Here is a 23,138-nt window from a genome sequence, read left to right on the forward strand (position 1 = left end):
ACACACAAACATCAGGTTTAAAAGCTTCCTTCCAAACGTACTGTGTTTTTACAAGCTATTTCTACCCAAGTGAATCTAACAGGTAATTACAGGTTTGACCTCCTTCTATTGCACAAATATGCCTTTTGAAACAATGTGGATAAATATTTGCCCAATACAAGACAACAACTCCAAGAGGAACCATTCCAGTTTATCAACTTTGTGATTCATGTTGATACAAGCTTTATTCTCTATTTAAGGAACAAGATAACACTTAGGAAGTTCATCTAGCCAAATGTTTCATAGACCTACCAGGGACCACCCTAAACAGTGCCACATCCAGACCACGGTCACACCCAGGCAAGAGCCATCAACAAGACAGTGAGTGAACCCAACCTCAACTCTCCAAATATTTACTATTGCTCAACCAACAAGGTGTCTCCAAGCAGCAGCCAGGCTTAAGATCGCAACACACCGAGTAAAAAATTGCTGCTAGCGTGATTAAAGCAATGCTTGGGTTTGTGTCGTGGATCATCCCCTTCCTTACCCCTTTCGAACTGGCTCGCTCGGGAGAGAACGACGGAGGCCCGAAGGGGCTGAAAGCAAAATGTGAGCACCCTAATCAACCCCCTTCGGCTCCCCTCAGAATCCCAGCCCCTGCCCTGATGCTCCTGTGTTTTCTGCCAGCACCAGGAGCTCTTGTGGAAAGAAGACGTGGCAGCCAGCAGCATGGGAGCCATCCCAGAACAAGATGCAAAACGCAGACGTGACAATTGCATGCAGGCAGCTTGTGTCCCGAAACATACACACATCAGGTCCGCAAAACCAAACGCTGTTTACGCATCACGTTGACTCACACAAGCTGCAGAGACAATGCCATGGCAATTGTTTACAGTGTCAAGGCCATTTCATATAATTAAAGGAAATGTCAAGAGATGAGATAACACCAACGGTTCAGAAGGTACAGCTAATCGCAACCTTGTAAGCTGTTTTACCCCGAGTTGTTCCCCCCTCTTGCAGATGAGGGCTGTGGGAATGCGTGAAGGGTTGCACTTCACCGAATTTCACATCATTCCCTTGCTCCTGCACTTGTACAGCACCAGCAGCGACTCTTGCTTAGCAGCAAGTAGCACCACAGCAGAACAGCGGCTTGAAACCCCTTTCTAAGACCGTCGATGCTCCTGTCCACTCACACTTGGCACGGTTGAACGTGGGGCTGCAGATGGCCTCGTAGCACCACTGCAGGCACCTCTGCCCAGAGAAAACATGGTTAAACTGAAACAGGACTGCTTCTGCAGTAAGAGGTCTGACCATAGCCCAGCGTGACCGCTGTGGTCCATCAGGACAGGCTTGGAAGCAGCCAGCTCAAATGCCACCTGCTTGTACCAGCCATGAGCTCTGCAAGGGTGAGCATCTCAAATATTTACTCACCTCCTCAGACAAATTTTGCAGCGTAAGAGTTACAGCACACTACTATTTCAAGTACGTAAGCTAACAAGCTCACGGTCAACCCAGCTATGTGAGCTGTAGTCCCACCTTCCCTTGCAACGGAGGTAACCCCCAAGTCAGTGGGCCAGACAGAGCAGTGTGACCCACCTCCCTCCTGCCCAAGGCCGCCTTTGTAAGCATCACACCTACGTTAAACACCTTGAGATAGGGGCTCGGATCAAAGAATCACACGACAGAGATTAGGCAGCCACGGAGCCCCATGCTACATCCCATGGCTCCATGAGGTTACAATGCACGCTTCCCAGCACGCAGAGGTCAACACTGCTGATTAGGGAGAAAGACCTCACAGCACAAGCCCCCACGCCCCACCCCGTGGCCTCCACCAAAGAGCTCCTGCCTCAAAATCCGTAACATGCAAGACCGAGCGGCACCAAAACTCAAGTTCAGGGGTTTTCAACTTGCAGCAGGAAGAATAAGCAAGAACTATCTTTAAGGGGTCCAAAGAGAAGCCACTTAGAAAACCAGTACATTTGATTAACCTCACAGGGGTCTCTGCCTCCTATCAGACAATGTTCAAAGGTGCACAAATTAAAAGTTGAAACCCATGGCTCCAGCAAGCATATTCTTCAAGCAGTAGTTACAGCAAGGATACATTAGAGCAAGCATTTGAATTGGTGCATGAAATTGGGGTGTGTAAGCGCAAACATTAAAGCATTTCTCCATGCACTTCACGTTTGAAATGGGGAGTTTGTTCTTGTGCTGGATTCCCATCTAAAAAAGCCTGCGCAAGGCGTTGGCTCCCTTGGTGTAAGAATGCCATCCCAGGGCTTCCCCCAAGCTCCCTGAAATTACAGGCTATGCCATCATCTAAATCCATTACCTTATCAACAGCAGGGCTAGCTGGCCCCTGGGCACCTAAACTGAAGCCCCAGCTAGTCCAAAATACTAGGTGGCCCCTTGGCTACACCAGCCCGCATCATCTCACTGCCGCCTTTGAGGCAGGCGGGACACAGGAGTCATTAGCAACCCTGAAGCACATTTCTGCTGTGAGGGAGCTCCACCAGCTTCCCGAGCAATTCTCACCTTCATCAAGGGAGCGGGGGTGGGGGAGGGGGGTTGGGGAATAAAACCCCACAAAAAAACCTGCAGTTCTTAATGAGATTCAGATCAGCCTTATAAAGCAAAAAAGAATCATAGCTTGGAAACTAAAAGCTGACTGACCCTTTAATGGAACTTTCCCTTATTTATGGAAATTTCTGGTTTGGCACAAGAACATCTGCTCATTTAGGGAGTGTTGTAGAAATCACTTCTATACTCTAGTGATGCTAAAAGAGGCCTGGTTTATTGTTAATTGAGCCTCTGGCTACAGACTAGAGAAAAAATTGTTTCCCCTGACTTTGAAACTCCAATTCTCATTCTCATTCTCACCAGGGTGTATTTACCTCTCACGACACTTGGTGGTCTGATTTCTGTCCGTAACTGCAGAACTGTGCCCTGCTGCAACCGAGGACATAACCTGACCTGGCAGCAGCAACGCCGCTGCTCCAGCTCATGACAAACCCCACAGAAACGTCAGGCCACTAAAACCTGGAGGTCTGTGGGCTCGACAGGAAAGCAATCCCGTCTGTAATGAACATCACCGAGCAACTGAACATGTGTTACGGCTTTTCTCCCTCCCCCCTACAGGATCGTTCTGATTCTTGTGCTTGGTTCCCTTGAAATTTATCAGACTGTTCAAAACCAAACTCAAGATAATCCTTTTAAAACCCCCACCAGTTACTTTTGTTTAGAACAATTGCTACAGGCTATCAGGGATGCAGAATGAGGTTTTCAAACCAGAACTGATTATACTCTGGCAAATATGATGGCCCGGGAATGGTCTCTAGCACAGGAACTCGCTCAACTGCAGATTCTCGATGCCAGGAAGGCATGACGAAAGGAAGTCTCCTTTTATACTTGTCCTTGTTCTTCAGTTCTTTTCCTAAACATTTATTTAGGGATGAGCTCAAGAGATCTTGGCTGGGGAGGGCTGAATGGCTTCATAAGGCAACAGGGTGCTCATTCTCAAGCTCATTAAAAAAAAACACAACACAACAATCCAGCACCACTGGAAAACAGTGCCCCAGACACCACCTCCCAAAATTAACTTCAGGAAGCCTGATCAATACTTTATTCTGAACAGGAAAACAAGAAAAAGCCCTGAACAGATAGGGAGTGTTGAAGGTGCCAGACTGACTAGTATAATCCCATTATAGAGTTATCCAGAGCAAGCAGTTTGCTCAATATTTGAGAGATAACAGGATTAACTTCATGTTCAACATCATTTCAGCCTAATAATTGCAGAATCACTCCGAAGGCCCTAATGTCATTGATTCAACAGGGGATTCCCATCAAACCCCCCACCAGCCCCAGCTTTGAAAGCCCCTTCATTAGCATCAGCATCTTAAGTTAATTACATTGAGACATTTTCCTTTCCTTCCCAAAGCAAAATGTAACTTAACCCCTGCAATGCTCAATCAGAACAAACTCCTGCCTTCCCTCCGGGAAGGGACATGTTTACTTTCCTAATCACCACTAGCATCTCGAGATTTCACGTTAAGATCAAAGGGCTGGGGGGAGGCAGCTTTTTCAGCATTTCAGTTGAATTTCAACAAAAATCATGGCAGAGGCTGGTCACAGCCCTCTCAGTGATCAGGGGTCAGCCTCAGCCATCTGCCTACCTCCGCCTGCCCGGGGAGAGGGTGCTGATCTACCCTTTGAGATCCATCCCGGCAGATCCATCCAGCAGGGATCACCACCGAGGCTTCAGGAGCCACTTGCCTTGCCAAGCTGACTCCGGGTTCAGCTAGCCTTGGCGATGATCCCTTGCTGCCGCCGTGCTCAGGACTTACGGGGAAAACACACAAAGCAAAGAGCACACAGAGCCGTTTCCTAGCTGGCGGGAGCGAGCTGGGGAGCACCGCCAGAACCAGGCTGTGTTTTTCTACAGGATTCTTATACGGAGCACGGAAAATTATTAAATTCCACCTTTTCAAGCACAGAGGGAGGCTTTGGTTTGGATGCACTACACCAAGCAGGCCACCCTCATGTCCCTAACCTGATGCAACTGCAGCGCGGCGCTGAGTCACCCACTCCCAGCACCCTGCTGGCCCACTGCCTGTGAAGGTCACCATCCACGGCCACTGTGTCGCTGCATGGTCATGGTTTCTTTCAAACCCACCTCCACCCCCCAAAAAAAAATATGTGGGGGAACCCCAGGGCCCTGCCCGTGCAGGGGGGTGCCCTACAGAAATGCAGCTTTTTGGGGAAAGCACCCAGGTAGGGGCTGCGGGCACACCGTCCAGCATCTCTCCGGGATGAGGGTACGGTGGGTGCGCGAGGGGGGGCCCCACCGAGCCCCCTCCCCCCCCCCCGCCACCGCCAGTCCCGGTGCCGCCCGCCCCCTGGCGGCTGCAGCGCACATCCACACCCGCAGCCCCCCGGGGGGGCTTTGCGGGGTTCAGACCTGGTGTGGGGGATACACAGCCCGGGACAAATCCGCACCCCAGCAGCGGGCCAGTGCAGGAGGCTGGCGGTGGGGGTCCTGCAGTGCTGGCCTCCACCAGACCCCTCACGAGGGGCTGAGCCCCGTCCCAGCGGGGAACCCACCGCCCCCGCAGCAAGCATCCCCGCTCATCCCATGGGAGAAGGCACACACTGGCGAGGCGACATCTCGGATCTCAGCACCAATTCTGGCCTCTTTACGTGACTTTAGCACAATTTGCTTCTATTTCCATCTCTCCATTTCTCCAGCAACCGCTCTGCGAGCTGCCAGCTTAGCAGTACGCCTGGGACGAAGGCAGGATGACACTGACAAGAGGACCGAGACACTGCAAGGAAACCGTAACAGCTGAGTTACACCAACATACGAACCTTTATCTTACACAGCCATAAACCAAGCTCTAATAGACCCTGAATCTGTAAAGCTCAGCTCAGAACGGCCCGAGTACCAACCAGCTAAATGGGTCTAAAAGTGGAATTTAGTAACTCCTATAAATATTATTTTTAATGTACAAGGAAATATAATTTTATCATAGCCCAGCTGGTAAGTGCTTCAGAAATCTTAAAATCTCTGCTTCATAAAGCAAGACAAAACGTGGCTGGGTTGAAGAGCAATATTCTTCCCAACCAAGCCACAGTTATGGCTCGTCCCATCTCATCTGGATTGGTGTAACCTGCAAAAAAAAAAAGCCACCACCACATCTCTGGTTTCTTGTTGCACTCCAGTGTTTTAGGAGACAAAAGACACCTTCAGAAATCAGGGCCAGGCTCCTTTTCAAGACAAATGAGAAAGAAACAGATAAAGCGGTGACGTCAGCCGTGACCCTGTGGATGTGTTAGCCACCGGACTGCAAGTCTGGACCAGCCCTGCAGCCCGCGGGGCCAGGGCAGCTCTGAGCTGCCAGTGTCTCAGCTCACACTATTTACAACTCACAAAGGCAGCAACGTTAATGAGAACATCCAGTATTTTGTTTTCGAAAAGCCAGGTTTGCCATTCAGCCTGGACGTGCTGCTGCTGTGTGAGCTAAGAAAAACAGCAATAACAAAAACCATTTATACTCAGCCCACTTACCTCTGGTTCCAGTCAGGCTCCTCTTCCACCCCCAACCCCAATAAAATCAGCTACTAAAAACCTCTGACAGAATTTACAGCAGCAACGTTCCAGAAAGCAAGGTGAATTTAAGGTCCAACAAGTTGAAAATGAAAACTAGAAACTCTCGAAATCTGACCCTTCTGCTCCATGCCCTACTTACTGAACCACAGTAACTCTACACTCGCTGTTTTACAGTGAGTTGACCTGAATTATCCGGAGGATTGATTTCATGTCCTACAAGGTCTTATCTCTTAATACAAGGAGTAAGATCATTCAATTCAATCACGAAGCACTTCAGCCTTTGCTACTATCTTGCTCCAGCCAGCCTGGAGGCCAAAGCATCTCATTCCCAGCACATCCACAGCTTAGCCACTAAACCACAAAACCAGCAAAATTAACCTCCACTGTCCTCCAGGCAGAGCTATCTGTAGAAACTGCATGGCCACTTACTACAACAGCTTTAAAAGTCACTTGAAATGGGGTGCCACAGAATTACAAGGTCTCTGGCAGGTCAGCAAATAATCTCTGTAAAACACTTGGCTCGTAGATCAGCAGGGAAAGGCAGCAAGCAAGAGTTCAGACACCCACTCAAATCATAAGGGGCTCATTCAGGGGGGAATTACTGGGTATTTATTTTCTTAAACTCCACACCAACTAGCAGATGGATAGCTGATCCAAAATCACTTGCAACTACAGCAGGCAGAACAGCAGCACCGGCATCCCATTAACTGCCCCAACGCACCCGGACCACACTCAGCACATTAATTGCACTAAGAACACAGAACATCCAGTCATTTTAAGAACAAAAAGCTGTCGGGACAATGTCCTGACATTCCACTAACTTGTCAAGTGCACTTGACTTATTTATAATAATGCTTTCAGGTAGGTAACCAACTGCTCTGTACTGCACCTGGTTTAAAAGTCAGTCTCCACTGAGATCAGTTCAACCCTCTGGTAAATCTGACTAAGGAACAGTAGGATTTTTCCTTTCTGCATGCTTGCAAATCAGCAGACCTCAACTGTAATTAAATGTTTAATATCAGGCACTTTGACTGCTTTGGCTCTCTTCGACCGTATTGCACGAAGCAGTTACGTTGCTGTATACATAATGTACGGGATCTCATAAGGGAATTGCAGCTTCTGTGTCTTTCTGGGAGAAAAAACTGGTCCGTTTGTTCTGGAACAGACATTATAAAGAGATTTCCACTGGTTAGTTATCGTTAACTGTTCTCCTCTGGCAGACTTCAGGGCTGTGTGACAGCAAGGCACTCAACGCCGCAATGCTCTATGTTTGACTCCCCAGATCAAACCCAGAAAACAATGAACGCCATATCCAGCAGCTTAATTTAAATGAAGAACCACATAGTCATAACACTTTAGTTCAACATAAAAGTTCGCATTTGACAAGTTTTCCCTAAATGCTGCTGAATGGTTAGTTAAATGCCTGTCCTGGCAGCAGACTTGGAGCAGCTGATTTCCAGTTGAAACTTAGTCATCAAAAGGGGATTCCCAGCCAGCCAGCCCGGAGCACCGGCTGACGAACCCCTGAATCAAAGGCTGGCCTTTCATCCAATGCAGAGAAGAAAACCAAGTGCCCTCCACCTCACCCTCTCCCTTCCTGGCCCTACTTGGACCCGTCCCTTTTCAAAGCACATTACCCAAAGTACTGGAAGGACTGGCAGAGATTTAAAACCTTGTAAGGTTTCTGAGGAACAGAAGACACAGAGCAGCACGTATTTCCTCATCAACCCTGACACCCTGTGGCTGTCACCATCAGACCAGAGGGAGGTGCAGGTGCAGACCTTCTCCCCGTGTCTGGCAGCCCTGGTCCTTGGCAAAGTCCTTGTCTGTGCCACCAGTGTCCCATTCACTCCAGAGGCACAAGATGAGGAACTCATACTCACGATCTCTCTCCTTCAGTTCAAACTGAGGACCTACAAGCAAAACATTTGACATCCTAGCCAGCCACTCCCTCAGCTTTCACCGGTACTAAACACAAAGGGCTTCATAAACAAAGGAACGGCAAGAAGAAAGTCACTTGGCAGACACCTTTGAAGCAGAAAACTGGTTTTCCTGAGCAGGTTTTGTTTTCACACAACAGACCTGGCACATCAGTAGTCTTCTGTTCTCTTCCACTTGCACGTGGTGCCTACCCGGAGGAGATGCTGAGCTTGGTGGATCTTGGTGAAAAGCAGCAGCGAGGGGTCCTGGCAGAGTGCAAGAGTGATCCCACATGTGTTCCACACATCAGCCAGCAGCCATTTGAAAACAAAGTGTTATTTTCAGCTCCCAAGGCAGCAGGCTGATGGAAGCCAGTGATTAAAGCATCTTTGGGACAGGTCGTGGCTATTCCACCTTCACCATTACATTCAGCTCCCTTCTGAGCACTAGTTTTTTAAAAGGCAGCAATGCCAGAACCTGCTTGGACAATCTAGCCCTGAAAAGCTTGATATGTCTTTTTGACCTCAAACTTCCTTTCAGACAGCAGAGCTGCTAGGTTGGCAGCAACAGACGCAGACCAAAAGGGATTGCTTCCACAGACATGCTTTGAATGATCTAAATGATCTAAAAATCATTTGAATTGATCTAATAATCATTTAGAAATGATCTAAAACTCCCATTCCCTATGCACATGCAATGATTATGCCCTCATTTCCCTAATGGTTTTGAACCTCCGAACATCTGAAGGTATTGCTCTCATTTTTCGGGATAAAAATGGGAATCGGGTAGCCAGCCATGCATCCTGCTGGGAAAAATTAGCAGAGCTGGTGGCATAAGTAGTACTCACATTTCTAGCAGTTTCCTTTACTCAGACTATATTTGGAGTCTAAGTCTCCAAAAGTAGCAGATTCATATCACACTGGTTTCCTTATGAGGCACATAGCCCAGAAGTCAGCATAGATGCTAAAACAAATTACTTCTTTGTTTGCACAAAGGTTAAGGACTTGAAGAGTATTTCCTATTTTTAGTAGGAAAAGAATTAGGAAAAAAGCACAGCAGGAGATAAAGCAGATGAAAGTCAGCCTTGAATAAAGAAATAACTGCAGAAGATTCTTAAAGCATCCATAAACTTAGTGTTTCAAGTGCTATTCTATAAAAGCTGCTTTAGGTAAGAACTTGTGTGTGCAAAGGCTACTTTGCCAACTTCCCAAATGCTTCACAGTTGTCCCACAGAGATTTAGACCTTTTAGAGAAGCTGCTGAAAGGTTCATATCCCAATACCTGCTGAGGAAGTACGTAGCCACAAGCAGAAACCGTAAACAGAACAAAGTACAGGAGGGCAAAGGACCGAAAAGCAAACACTTCCCATGAAGAAAGGCATTGCCATGCTCGCTCTACAGCCGTTCACGAACGAATAGCCCCAGCATCACTGGGCAGGGGAACTGCAGGCCTGCTTCCTTCCACCTTCGGTCAACCCACCAGCACGGCACAGCCTTCAAGGAACCACAGGCACGAGGCGAGACTTGCCCTGCCAAGCACAAAGCTCCCACTGCTGCAATGTTTTGCTTTTTAAGATCTCACAGACTCACGGGCAGATGAAATGCTAGGTAAGATGGCAATCCCTTGACTAAGAAAAAGGTCCAAACCTAGCTCGTACCATGCTAAGATAAAGGAGCGGTCTTTGGGAGGGGGTCTGGGCAGCAACAGCGTGGGCAGTGGATGGAACAGCGGAAACAGGCTCCGAAAATAAAGTGTGATCCTTCACCCATACCGCAGGAAGGATCTGAAGAGGGGAAAGGTATTCCAGTGACATTTCCCTTCAACAGATCACTTGCGTAGGTGGGACCTTGGAAAGCAGGGAAACTCAGCCCAGCAACATGTGTATATTTAGATTTCATTTATTCCTCTCACCTCCGTCCTCCCACCTGCCTCACAGCTCCGCTCACAGCTCGGGGCAGCGCTCTCCCTCCAGCACAGGCTACACGGGGCTGTGCCCTGGCTTCACACCGAGGCACCATCCATCATCGCCACCTCCCAGCGCCTACACAGAACCTCACAGGTTCCCACCACTACAACTTCTTCCGTCTCCAGTAGGTTTCACAGCTTGAGTCAGCAGCTGAGGGCTCAGGCTGACAAGCTACACGAGTTACTGCAACTTGAGCAGTTCATGCATTCCGTAAGCCAACGCCAGTCACACAGCAAAGTAATTTGGTTTTGCTTAAGTCCGGCATCGGAGCGAAAAACTAAGCCATCTGATGCTGCCCTGGCTACAACATATGCACATCCAAATTACTGCAGATGGCTGACGTGTGGCAGCTTAAACTACAGTCCAGGACCACATCCCAAGGCTTCCAAGTAGTTTCTGTATATTCTTCTCTATACTTGAAAAACAACCTAGGGTAGGGTTGAGAGCAAATTTTAGGTTGCATACCTGCTCTAAAACAACCGTGTATAGACAAGCTCCGAAACCTTGCTGCAGCTGCCTGGAGACCGTGCTTCCACTAGTCTTCAGGGATGAGCATGAATTAAAATCTGAAGACAACAGCAAATTTTGGTTTTAATTAGCCAGGGCAGCCAGCCAAGGAGGGCTCCCCCACCCACCCATGGCTAGTGAAGCCTGACAGCTAAAAAGGATTTATGCTTCACTGTACAGTCCCAGTGGCCATTCCAAGCACACCAACTCTGAACACGCGCCAATGCAGTTAAAACAAAAGCCAGCCATGCAGCATTGTGAATGCAGTTAATACACAACCAGCTCAGGACAGCAACACATCAAAAAGCACCAGGCTTGGAGGGAACAAAGGGCATCGACTTCAGCTCAGCTCCTGCACGCAGCTCCACCTTACCTCATCTCCAGCCTCAGTGCCGGGAACAACCCAGGAGTCCTGAGCTTAGCAGCACTTGGAGAATGAGCATCCTTAAAAGCAAAGTAATTTTAAGGAAATAATGAAAGACCCATCTGCTTATCCTGCCTTTAACATGGGGGTCTCGGCTCCCAGCACGAAAGAGGCAACACATAAATCTTCCCAACCAGCTGCGTGGGGTGGCTGTGCACGCCAAGATCAAGTACAGAGACTCCATCCTAAACTTGCACAGCTGATGTTCAGAGGGAAAGGAGAGGCAATTTTACTTAAGTTGGCAAAATGCAAACAGAACATAAGGCCTTTCACATCCCAGGCCACCAGCACTGCTCAGTAACCTCAACAGGCTCCAAGCCCGTGTCTCACTGATCTACCCAAAAAACTCAGTTCAACCACACGTTAAAAGGGACAGAAAGCTTTGTGATAAGAACACAGCTGGCTGCTGGCAGTCCCAGCAGAGGCCGAGTCCTGGTGCATAAGCAGAGCTCACAGTGTTGCTCAAAGCCATGCCATTAATGCATGGAGAGATGGAAAAACTCGCCCTGCTGCTGTCTGTGCTTTGTGCTGGGGTTGAGCAGGGAGCTGTCGTTTCCACAGCCATCGCTTCAGCATCAGCTGCCAGCACCACACTCGCTTTACCCATCCTCCCCCTTCAAAAGTCCTCATTTGGGATTAGCTTGCCACGAGTAAATCATAAGGGAAAGCAATCGCTGCAAATTAAACGTGCACCTTACAGGCTAACAATTAGAGGGCACGGCAGCAACTCTTGCCACCACGATTCTAAGCATGACGTCTTTTTATGCAGGTGCTCTTGGCTTGTAGCTGCTCCAGCCACTGGGCTCCAACAGACCAGCTTTGCATGAAGTCAAAACCTGGCCTTCAGCAGCCAGGCCGGGTATATCTGCCACACCGAGCACACCACGCTGCTGACAAGTACATCGATTCTCTACTTTTAAGGATGGCATCACCTAACTGCATAGGAATAATCTAGAAATAATAGTTATGGTCAGAGTTGCACTTCACTATGAGTCAGAAGTCACCAACTGCAACATCACGGCTTACAAGGTGCTGGATCAGCATGCTTAATGGAGATGCCTTCCCATGGTGCAGGCAAGAGCTTTCATGCAAATTCATTTCAATGGTAGGGAAAAAACAGTGATTTAACTCATGTCTTCCACAGGCATTTTAGGCAAACAGGGGGAAAAGCTATTCAAAGCAATCTAAGTCAAAAAAATCTTATGAGTTTTAGTTGCAGCCATATCTTTGCATCAGTTAAGCCTAACAGCGATGAGTTTGCCTGCCTCAGAGCAAGTAGTACACAGTGCCTAAAACGAAAGCTTTAAAGGCAAATTTTGTTTAAAATCCTGTATCCTCTGCCAGACAGAGCAGCCTAAAGAAATAAAAACAGAAAGAGAAGTCAGGAGCTACCATGAGCTGATCCTTCTTCATGGCTTGCCATGTGCCTTGTTCAAACTGCATACCAGCTCAATGCTGCTAGCCTCTTACCTATTAAGAAAGGGGACATTATTTGTTTCCAAGAGCTTGAGATAGCCAATAGACTGGTACTCCAGGTTTCACAGATGGGAGATTTCAAAAAAAGATCTTCCAGACATACAACACTGCTTTAATCAGATCTGGTTGACACCATTAGTGAAGTACAGTTGCAACTGATGCATCTGCCAAACCACCTTATTTTCTAATCACCTTCTACAGTTGAATTGAAGACACAAAGTTTAAAGTAATAAGGTTCTTTATGATGCTTAACCAAGGAGGAAAGAACAGGTCCACAACCTGTGGTAAGATATCTAAGAGCGTACTCACCAGTGCTCTCTTCCATTCCTCTTGCACACTAGCTTTCTGAGCAATTCCTGCAAAAACAGGAAACAAAATCGACACGCAAATTAAAATTCCAAGTGTGACCAAAGCTCAGGTTTAGTTTCACTTCTCTATCAGCTCTGCTCAGTCTACGTATAACCAGCATGGAGGGAACCTAGAGGAGAAACCCTGCCCTGGCAAACTAGGAATTGGAGTGTGGCATCTTCACCCCTCTTTGAAGATATTACTAGCCTCTAATCACACACATGCTGCGTTGGAAAGGAGAGAGACACAAAATTAAGGTGTAGTAATTACAAAGCATTAAATGTTTGCTCCCCAGGAAGACATTCCACATCTGCCTCTTCAAGGAGGCGTGTGCCTGCTGTAAAAGGGAACAGCTATTGCTTATCTAGCAAAGGCAGAATAGCACATGCACAGAAAGTATTTTGGACGTCACACAACATCAAGACAGTTCTGAACGCACTGGGGAAAAAAAAGACAAAAAGGAGGAACTAGGATTTTAGCAAACCCAGCTTTTCTCTGGAGAAAGTTCTGAAATTGGGTGCAAGAGGAACTAAGTTTGGGGAAATCAGGAGAGATCTTGATTCTGATAGATTACATAGCACAGTAAAAACATGCTCAGCATTTTAGAAAAAAGGAGCTTCTGTCCTGAAGAGCTTGCAGTTCAAAACAAGACAACCACAATAGGAAGCGTCAACAGGCACAGCATAGGGTGATTGGGAAAGAGCTACAAAATAAGCATGTTTCCAGTGCCCAGAAGTCAAAACCAGCTTTTATCCATAGCATATTTCAACGTAGCCCTTCACCACTTAGGGCAGCTCACGACCTTAGCTCCCAGCAGCAAAGAGCAGTTCGTTGGCTGTAACGTAACATCAGATCAGATGGATTGTCTCCATCTGATAATTTGCTGACTTCACAGCACGTGCTCGGCTCGCAGGACAGCATGGCAGGCCCACAGCACCAGAGGAGACAACCCTACCACGCCATCACTGGAAGTGCACCTGAACAAGCTATTGCCAGCAGGGCTCTTAAGCTTTGCTGAACTGTGTGGGTGAAACGCTTCTTTTGATCAGACAACCATGCTCCAGGCTACTTCTCTCTGTTGCAGCTACAACACAGTCGCGGCAATATTCTTACATGGGGAGAACACCTCCACAAAGCCATTAAACTCTCAGAACATCGTTGTCAATTGCGGCGTTTAAACGGCTTAGCAAAGAGTAGCGCTATCTGGGCAGACTTCTGAGCAGACAGTCGCCTGAGAACATCAGATGGTCTTCGCTGCAGAGGCAGATTACCACAAGGTTACTTGGGAAACACCCTCAGAATCCCTCCAGCTTCATCCACTAACACTGTTAAAATACAGCTCACTTTTCACCCGCGTTTTGGACACATGATTTGGTACATCCATGTGATACACCTAACAGCTACATCAAGGACACCGTTTCCAAGAACTGGAACAAATGCTCCCCACTGAAGGCAGAAAAGCCGTAATGATTTTTACAGGTATCATTTACGTTCACACAAACCCAAACCCCCAGTTAGCAGCAACTCTACTGCACGGGGCACTTGCAGGTAAGGTCTCCCTGCCTGCCCCTTCCCATAAGCCCTTCTGGGAAGGGAAAGCAGAAGAGAAACAAAAGCAGACACCTCAAAACCTACTTGAACCTCAGCACAGACGACAGCAACCCTCCTACTCCCCCAGAGTCACTGGGGAGTTCAGTTTAATTTGCCTTTCAAGGGCATTCCTGCACAGGCTGCACCGAGCTTTGCATATTACAAGGGGCACATTTGTGCCTGGAATACTAATCCTGGCAGCCCGTCACTGCTGGACACTCACTGTACGCACCAAGGACATCTGTCATCGCCTGACAGCATGGCTGGAAGCACCTCAGTCTGTACCAGGAGGGATCCTTCTGAACAAAACACTAAATCCACCATCATCTGATTATTAATAGAACAAGCATAAAAGGCACACTGGAGAAAAAAAAATAATGAAGCGATGCCAGGTTAGAGCAAGAGGGAGCGAAGTCAGGACTCCCACAGCATTGCCACGAGGCAGCCAAGGCAGGAGCACATGTCTCTGCCTGTGCTGGGAAACGGGCACTTTCTCACCGAAGCAGTGGATTAAGTAGTGCAGATCACGCTGCCAACGTTAACTAGGACTGGCTAATTGGGAAGCTGTATTCTGCAACGGGCAGTTTGAGATAACCTGTCCCACAGAAGAGAAAATTACTTTTATCCCCCACCGTCGTATGTTTCCCATGTATGTAAGCCTGTGAAAACGTGGATTTTGCGTTCCTTTAGCATGACACATGTTACAGCTCCTCTGAATATTCATGTCCTCCAAGTGCTCACACATTCCCTGGGCCTGACAGCTGTGTGAAATTCCTGTTACCGGAGAGCTAAACTCCCGTTACTGGCACAGCACAGCTCCTTTCACCGCTCCGGGGATACATGGCTTTGCAGCCCTGCTGCCTGTCGCTCGCTGCTGCTCAGCATCCCAGCGAGCAGAAGCACGGCCTTTGTCTGCCTTGTTAGTTCAAACACTTTGTTCCCCCGCCTTCCCCAGCTCTTTGTACCAATTTAAGAATATATTCTTGTTCCATTGACCCGTCTCTGAACTCTCAGCAGCAAGGTGATGGCTGTTTTCCAGCTAGGCAGCTAATCCACACACAATAGAAAACGACTGCTCTGCAGCCATGCTGTAGGATTTTTCTACAGTTTTCTACCCCGTTTCTTCAGTCTCAACGTGCTCTCTGCTGAAGTGGGGAATTTCATCCATCCCAGCTCTGCCCATGGGCTCGGCCAGGTTGCATCCTCCTGAGGGTACAGTCCTGCAGCAACACAAACCCACCCAAGCCCAGACCCTGGACCTCCTCCCACGCCTTCCCACCCCCTTCCTTGTGCCAGCGCTGATCCAACCGCCCAGAGAGCTGTCAGAGCCGACCCAGATACAAACCAGGCACTTTCAGAGGGGCACGAGGTGGGTTGGGAAGGGCACAGGACCTTGAGAGGCCCAGCTTCAAGCACTGGGTCACCACAAACTGCACACTAAGGTGCCACTATTTTCTCCAGCCTCAGTCAATCCACGTAATTCAGCTAGGAGCCTTACTGATTACCAGCTTACACACTCACGGTCTTATTTTCAGCAGCCCTTCCCCAGACCTCTTGAATGTTACACTTTCAGGTCCCTCCACAGTGAAGCTCATTAGCTGTACCACTCTGGCCTCGCAGGCGTTTCTGATCTAGGACTGCTCATCTCTTCCAGTAACACCAGTTTCCTTCAAAAGACTAAGGGATGTTTCCAAAAGTCCAACACAAAACTAAGCCAATGTTGGTCGTTTTTTCCAACTAAACTGAAAAACTGACAACTCTTCCAAACAGAAGTGGCACATTACTTCTCCGCAGTGCCTGCTAACAGGCTTGCCTTAGGCGTGGAAAGCCAGTTTCCATGCTGGCTCAGCTCTAAATCACCATTCCAGAGAGGGACACGACAGCAGCTAGGCAGCTACTACAGGGCTCTTACTGTAATGAGACACAAAACCGGAGGCTGTCTTGGAAAAAAAGCATGTGGGAGAGAAAAAGGATGTTCCTCTCTAACAGTCTTGAACTATACCTATCAGTTGGAGGGAGGGGGGAAAGCGAAAACGTTAACAAACACCCAAATGCCCGAGGAACAAAGTCCTGCATTAATACAGACCATTACCAGTGCTCAAGTGACATACCTGTGAAATGAAACCAAGCTGGCTTGACAACCTCCTGGAAGATATTTTATTTTGACCTAATACAGTGCTAGTAACAGTCAAGAAACAAATATAGTATTACAATTCATTATGCTAGTTCAGTCCTTCGCTTTACACTGTTGTAAAAAAAAAATAATATTACTACAGCAGCACCCAGAAGGCCAAATCCCAAACAGGTCCCTGCTGAACCAGATGACAAGATTAGTCACTGGATGCCAAGATGCCATTAGTGAGGGACCAATGCTGCCTGCAAGAGCTCACAATTACAATTAAAAAAAAGCTGACAAGAACAAGGCTAGCTGGGAGACCAAGGTCAGGCACCGAGCAGCCTGCTCTTCATCGCACAGCTTAGCCGGGAAGGTTCCAAGTCTTCATCCCAGACTTGCCAAACTTTACTCGGATGGCTGGACCAAGCCATCAGGACTCTTCTCAGTGCATCAAACCCAGCTGCAGATACACCCGAAGGGCTAGGCTCACAGCAAAAACCGCCCAAATGCCTCACCAGATCTGGTTGTCCAATCCTTTTTGTAAGTGCAATTAAAAAAAAAAAAACCAACAACATTTTATTCTCCCACCAATCAATTACTCATTCTGGGAAGACAGATGAGCAGATTTTTGCAAAGCTGAGATAACTCCACCTAATGCTATGGGTACGCTGTCCACGAAGTCCCATGAAGTCCCCAAGGGAAGGGCTAAAGTAACTCAATTTATCCGCCAGCTGTAAGATTAAGAGCATGGTAAACAATATTAAAATTCTGTTCTACAAAGCAGAATAACTCAACAGCACAGAACACTTCTCCCAAGGGGCAGCTTACAGCACGGGTGCACAGACTAGAGTTTAAATATCACAAGGGAAATTCTTAAAAAAACCTAAACAGATCAACCATGCCAAACTCACTACTATATATTACAAGCCAAGGTGTAAAGGTGGAGTTAACCTCTTGTTGGACCAAGCAGTACAGAGGGGAAGAGAATTACACAAGCCCTTTAGGTCAGTGGATGCCAAAAAGCTTGTCTGTTTTTCTGACTGTGTCTAATAACAAACCAACTCCACCTAAAAAAAAAAAAAAATCTTGGTTTGCTGATGTCCTTCAGTTATATTGTTTGGACATTATTTGCTACAAATGGGTACGCTGGTTTCAAAACCCTCCAAGCAGCCTCCACTGACCCAGTTTGTTCTGCACTAATCGCGCCCAGAGCAATGGAGGGGTCAACTCCTCCGCATCCCGGAGGTAAAATCAGAATATTCCCCCTCAATAAAATGACACAGATGAAACCAACTTGTTCTCTCAGCCTTATCTGGCAACACGTCAGTGAATCGGGTGCACCAACAATTAACAGCCCTGCAGTTTTTCCTCTCTTTGCAAAGATCCCAACGCTTCAGGCTGGAACACGGCTTGCGTTACTTCACTTTTTGGAAAGCAATCACTTCAAGCAGGAAGACAGTAGCTGTTCAGCACAAGAAGAGAGCTTTGCGGAGGGGAACAGTAGAAAAATCAGGATATAGTATAACAACTATAAATGCAGTTTAAATAGAATACTAGAATAACTAGGTTGGACAAATCTAAATACAATAGATATTACAGCAAATGAAACCAGCAGCTTTTCATCACAGATGTAACATTTGATAACTGTCTCCCCATGCAAACAGCAAATATTTTTCAGCAGCGTGGTAGCTGCCTGTGGGTGGCACAGTAATATAACATTACCAGAGAGGAACTGGAAAGGGATGGGAGCTGCACCCTCTGTGGCTGCAATATGTGGTAGGCGAGTGGGTTTTTTCACCATTTGTGCAAAGTAAGCCTTAAAAATACTCACCTACACACTGTGCAAGAACATTGAAGTGGGGCTCCAGACCCACCTTCGCTCGCAGCTCTGCTACGGACCAACGCATTGGACCCTGGGCAAGGCCCTTTATCTGTGCCTCAGTTTCCCCCTCTTCAAGGGAGGATTAACTGCTTTCATAAGGCAATTCAAAACCAAACTTGCAAATACTCTATTTCCTAGAAGCTGCTACCTTATATACGACTCCCACACTAGCACCTGGACACCCTACCCAGCTAACAAGCCAAACAGCAATTTTTTTTTTTTTTTAATTATTTTATTTCTACTTGAAACAGACCCTACAAAGTCTGAAAAAAACCACTATAGCCTCTCCCAGGTGTTTCAGCCCACTGAATGGGCCGTATTTACTGAACCTTAAACAAAAAGCCAGCAGACTATAGGAAAGCACAGCATGCAGATGAACACAGCATGACTTCTATGCTAGCTCCCAGTGACAAATGCTATTTCTATTTAGCTATCAGTACAGTAAACACTTATAATTCGCCTCCAGACCTTTTGGCAGCTGATCAACCACTCTGGAGGTGTGGATGCATGCAGGGGGAAAAAACCTGCAGTATGAATATAGCAAACCAGCTTCCCTACTCACTGTCCTTGAAGAGGCTGAAGGGCTTGCCTCTACCAAAATTACCTTCCTGATAAAAGCAGAGGGTAAAATTAAAGCAGAATGGCTGATCTGTACAGAGGACATGCTCTTGTTCTTATTATCGCAGAAGCTGACACAGGAGTAAGAGCACCCAAAGGGAGGCAGCAAGGCATGGCTATTCCTTGATCAACCTCCCAAAAGCTGGAAGCCTTAAGTCACCAAGAACAAGCGACTATTCACCCTCTGGATTCCTGACTGACAGCTAGACTGTAAAACTTCAGATTTACCTCTACTATTGAGTAAATGTGGAAGTTTTTCCCTAGAAGGCTTGACAGATGTACTCATCACCTGCACGTTACCACACGTCCATGTGCAGCTGGTATTTAGTGCCCCATCCTCAAAACCCCATTTCATCAGCTGTCTGCCCAACATTTAACAATGCAGGTTTCAGCTTGGAAATGTTTCATAAAAATCATAAAAGACAAGATTTTAGCTTGGCTCAGCAAGAAGGCTCAACACCTAACACTTGAACACCACCACTCAACACTCCCCACCACCACAGCTGCAAAACAGTGCTACTGCAGAAATCTCTTCAATAGAGGAAGACGTACATTTAATTAAATCGCAGAACAAACAAAATCGCCCATTTGCAGAGATGAGAACTAAAAGCAATCCAAGGGTGAGATTTTTAAAAAAGCCAGAAAACCAAGCTTGATATAATTAAAACCAGGACATTAAAGATGTTTAGACCTCTGCAAGACCAAAAGACACTACTTAATCTATCAGCACATATAAACCCTCAAAATACGAATCTTAAATTCTTATATTGAAGAAAGCAATTCACACATTTTTGCTATTACCCAGAAAAGTCTGGGCACACCAAAAGGAGAGAAGGAAAAGTACTGATGTATTTGTAGTCTCCACAGAGATCTCAGTTATCCGAGTACCCAACTCATTTTTGCACAGTGGGACTTAGGGAAATGAACCAGCTCCACCAGTACCTGCTTCAGCATACTGCAAGCAAAAAACAATGACTATTTGAACTGTAGAGCTCATTTGCCTGAAATCTAAGCTGTATTTTCTATTGCTCCTTCTTTCCAAAAAAGCAAGAGATGACAAACTGAATTCTTGACTACGTAACTCCCAAATTAGGATAATTATTGCTGCCCGAGCCACCACAGCACCAGAGCATCCCTAGCTAGCTACAAAAATACCAGCTGAGCCTCTCCAAACCTAGACCACAGCCCAACCTCTGCACAAGAGCAAGGCCTGTATAAATCAATTAGTGCAGTAATAGCAGGAGATCAAGAAATGCCTAGAGCTTTCAGAGAGGGTCATGCTAGTGTAAAGGGAAAGCATTCAGGAGCGTGGTCCCTATTCCCCAGACCTGTGAATATCAAGAACAGAAATGATTGAGATGCCTTTTTTCCCCTTAAGGGCTATAAAACAACACACGACATATTAGGCACTGAACACCTAGGATTCAAACCCAAGTGTCAGCCCAACTGCCATAAACCATCCTAAATGCAGGTCACCAATCAAACGACTAATTTTCACCCAGATCTTTTCCAGCTTGTTGCACTGCCACAAAAACACTAACCCCAACTTTTTTTAAAGGGAGAAAACATGGCATAAATGGGGCTGCAGAAGGTCTGCCTTCCAAAAAGTGACTAAAGGGCAGGCTGCACCTCCCATGGAATCCCAGCCCCAGCAGCACCACGCTTGTTTCGGCTCTGGAACTGGCATGTTTCCATCGTGTCTTTCTGCACAACTGATTTCAGTACAATAGGGCCTGTCAGAAATTAAAATTCCTTCATGGTCAGGACATACCTGCTCATACAACAATTTGTTCTTGTACCACACCTCGCAGGGAAGTTCAATTTACTCAAAAAGCATCTAACCAACTCTATCCATACAGAACCAGGGACACAATTAGAAATGAGAGAATTACTGACTCCAGGGTGAAGAAACTGCAGCAGCCTGAGGGCATGGGCCAGCTTGTCTGAAGTTAAGATCCAACACTGCAAAGCAAAGCAAGCAGATTCATGACAGCAACTTCATGATGGAAATAAATGCACCTGCAGACTTGCGCTCAGGTGTACACATGGAGTTACATCCTCCCCCCTCCCCAAGTTTTAACAATCGTTTTCCACCTTTTGAATTTGTACAGACCCCCATGAAGAATCTCACACCTCTGCCACAAAAGACTGATCAGAAATAATCATCCACATTCATTAGGTCTCAGCACCCATGCAGTGAAAAGGCTCCACAGGCTCTGAAGTAGCAAAAGCTTGATTTACAACCCAACAGGACCTCCCCAAGAACAACTACATCTATCGATCAAAATCCAGTTTAACCTGAAGAATGCTACTGAAAACATGAACCGAGTCCTCTGCTTGTGGTCGTCTGCCATGAGGCAGAGTGAGCTTCAGATGTATCAGCAACAAAACCCACCACCCTCGACCTACCATTGAGGCGTGCAGCTGAGGACCGTGGGCTGCACACATCATCTGGGCTATATATAATCTGTGCCTGCCTTGCACTGTAACACGCACCCAAAAGGCACGTAATAATAGGGTTACTTATTTACCTCTGGCTTCTGGGGTAAAATACAAACCACCTTTGCCTTAGTTTTGTGGTTTCCATTTTCGTCAAACTTTCAGTAAAAACAAAGTAGCAGAGTACAGGGCGCAATGCTGTGGTAATGCCCCCGTAATTACGACTCGATAGACGTTTTCATTTGCAACCACCATTTCCTCACTGAAATGAGGCCACTGCCTCAGCCACTGCAAATCCAGTTTGCAAAGCGGTTGTTTGTTTGGGGTTTTTTTGCCTCTTTTTGAGAAGCAACAGGAACGAGCTTAGGCACTATCAAAGCACTGAAAAGCATTTGTCAGAAAGCTCACCTGAACTCCGAAAAAGCCAGCAGCAGCCGAGGCAGTAGCTGAATTTGCAGTCCTGCCATATGGGTCTCTCCCAAGGCACCTTGCAAGTTTGTTCCATGCCACATGCCCAACTGTTTCCTGGGATAAACAGACCGCAGGGTACACGCAATCTGATTAAACCCCACGCTTCCACTGGTGCACATTCGAGCACATAAAACAGGCACCTGTAATCAAATTCCATACTGAAAGGCAATGCAATATTCCCACTTGAAAAAAATGTGAGATACAGGAAACTGGTGCTGTGTAGGTGTCTTTATCAACTTAAAGTAGAGTCAACACTCGTTAACTGGACATAGCTCAGCTATTTAAAATTAAATCTTTTTCCGAGTGGACGGACGCTCTGGAAGCACATCACTAAAGGAGCCTCACATTTCACCTTTTGATTCAGATTTTGCCAAACAGTAAGCAGTTCAGGCAGAGTTTGTAACTCAGTTGTAGCCTTATTTTTTTTTCCTTCAGTCTCACTACAGTAATTTCTAATTACTTCTGATTAAGATACTGAATTTCCTTAAAGAAACCCTCCCCAGACAATTTATTCGTCTTGTGTTCCACAGCTCCAGCTTTAATAAAAAGGTGCCCCAGTCATAACTAGGAAAAGATAAATTAATTCCCACCACTGATCTGGCAAACTCTTTATAACACAGGCACAGGCAGCGAGGCATCCCACCGTGAAAATAAGCCCATAAAGTTCCTGAACGAGGATATTTTCTTTAACAAAACCGCAATCATCTGTACTTCTCATTCCTGCGCACAAAGTTTATGAAGCGGCAACACTGTCTGCATGAGGACTGTGCTTACTGCAGCAACCTGACCTAACATGCCCCAAACTGATCCTGATCCGAGGGGAAAGTTGTGCCTTTCCTAACGTTCTTCCAAATGCTTCCAAGATAGGGATAAATACCATCGCTAATCCACACGTGGTCATCCATCTTTCAGACCTGTTGGGGGTTTTAGACTGACACACTCCCCCAAACCTCAGCGAGGATAATTTTAAAGGCGGTGGCAATCTCCTGAAATTCCAACATGAACCAGAATGTTTCTTTCAGCCTGCTCTCATTGCCACTCTGCTAACTCTCAGTTTAGAGATGACAATTTTCACATTTAGCTGCATTAAGACCTCAACAAACTATCACCACTTCTTCTCAGCCACAAAAGGACCTTCCACCATAACAAATGGCTAGAAAAACATCCAACCCAACAAGCAAATCTCACATCATGCCCTGCAGGCAGGCAAGGCGGTCTGGTCCCTGAAAGGCAACCCAGTGAAAATGCTCTTCTGACCAACTGTGCAAAATTAAACAAGGGGAATCAATTTCCACAGCA

The 23,138-nt window shown here is 46.8% G+C and overlaps 1 protein-coding gene across 5 annotated transcripts in view; it reads right to left on the bottom strand.

The window, feature by feature from the left end:
• Positions 1–23,138, bottom strand: part of PHACTR4 (phosphatase and actin regulator 4) — a 68,210-nt gene that overhangs the window by 30,171 nt on the left and 14,901 nt on the right. For 2 of the 5 annotated variants that reach the window (XM_037382039.1, XM_037382041.1), the window contains exon 2: positions 12,685–12,731. The exons of 1 other annotated variant lie outside the window; for it this stretch is intronic. In XM_037382039.1, the coding sequence (XP_037237936.1) occupies positions 12,685–12,700 (16 nt within the window). In that variant the 5' untranslated portion in view covers positions 12,701–12,731. Of the gene's footprint in view, positions 1–10,433; positions 10,544–12,684; positions 12,732–21,338; positions 21,401–23,138 lie in introns of those variants that run through there. 2 more of the 5 variants (XM_037382040.1, XM_037382043.1) reach the window with 2 other exon arrangements.

This window comes from Falco rusticolus, chromosome 3 (assembly GCF_015220075.1).
Source record: "Falco rusticolus isolate bFalRus1 chromosome 3, bFalRus1.pri, whole genome shotgun sequence".
NCBI classification, from domain to species: domain Eukaryota; kingdom Metazoa; phylum Chordata; class Aves; order Falconiformes; family Falconidae; genus Falco; species Falco rusticolus.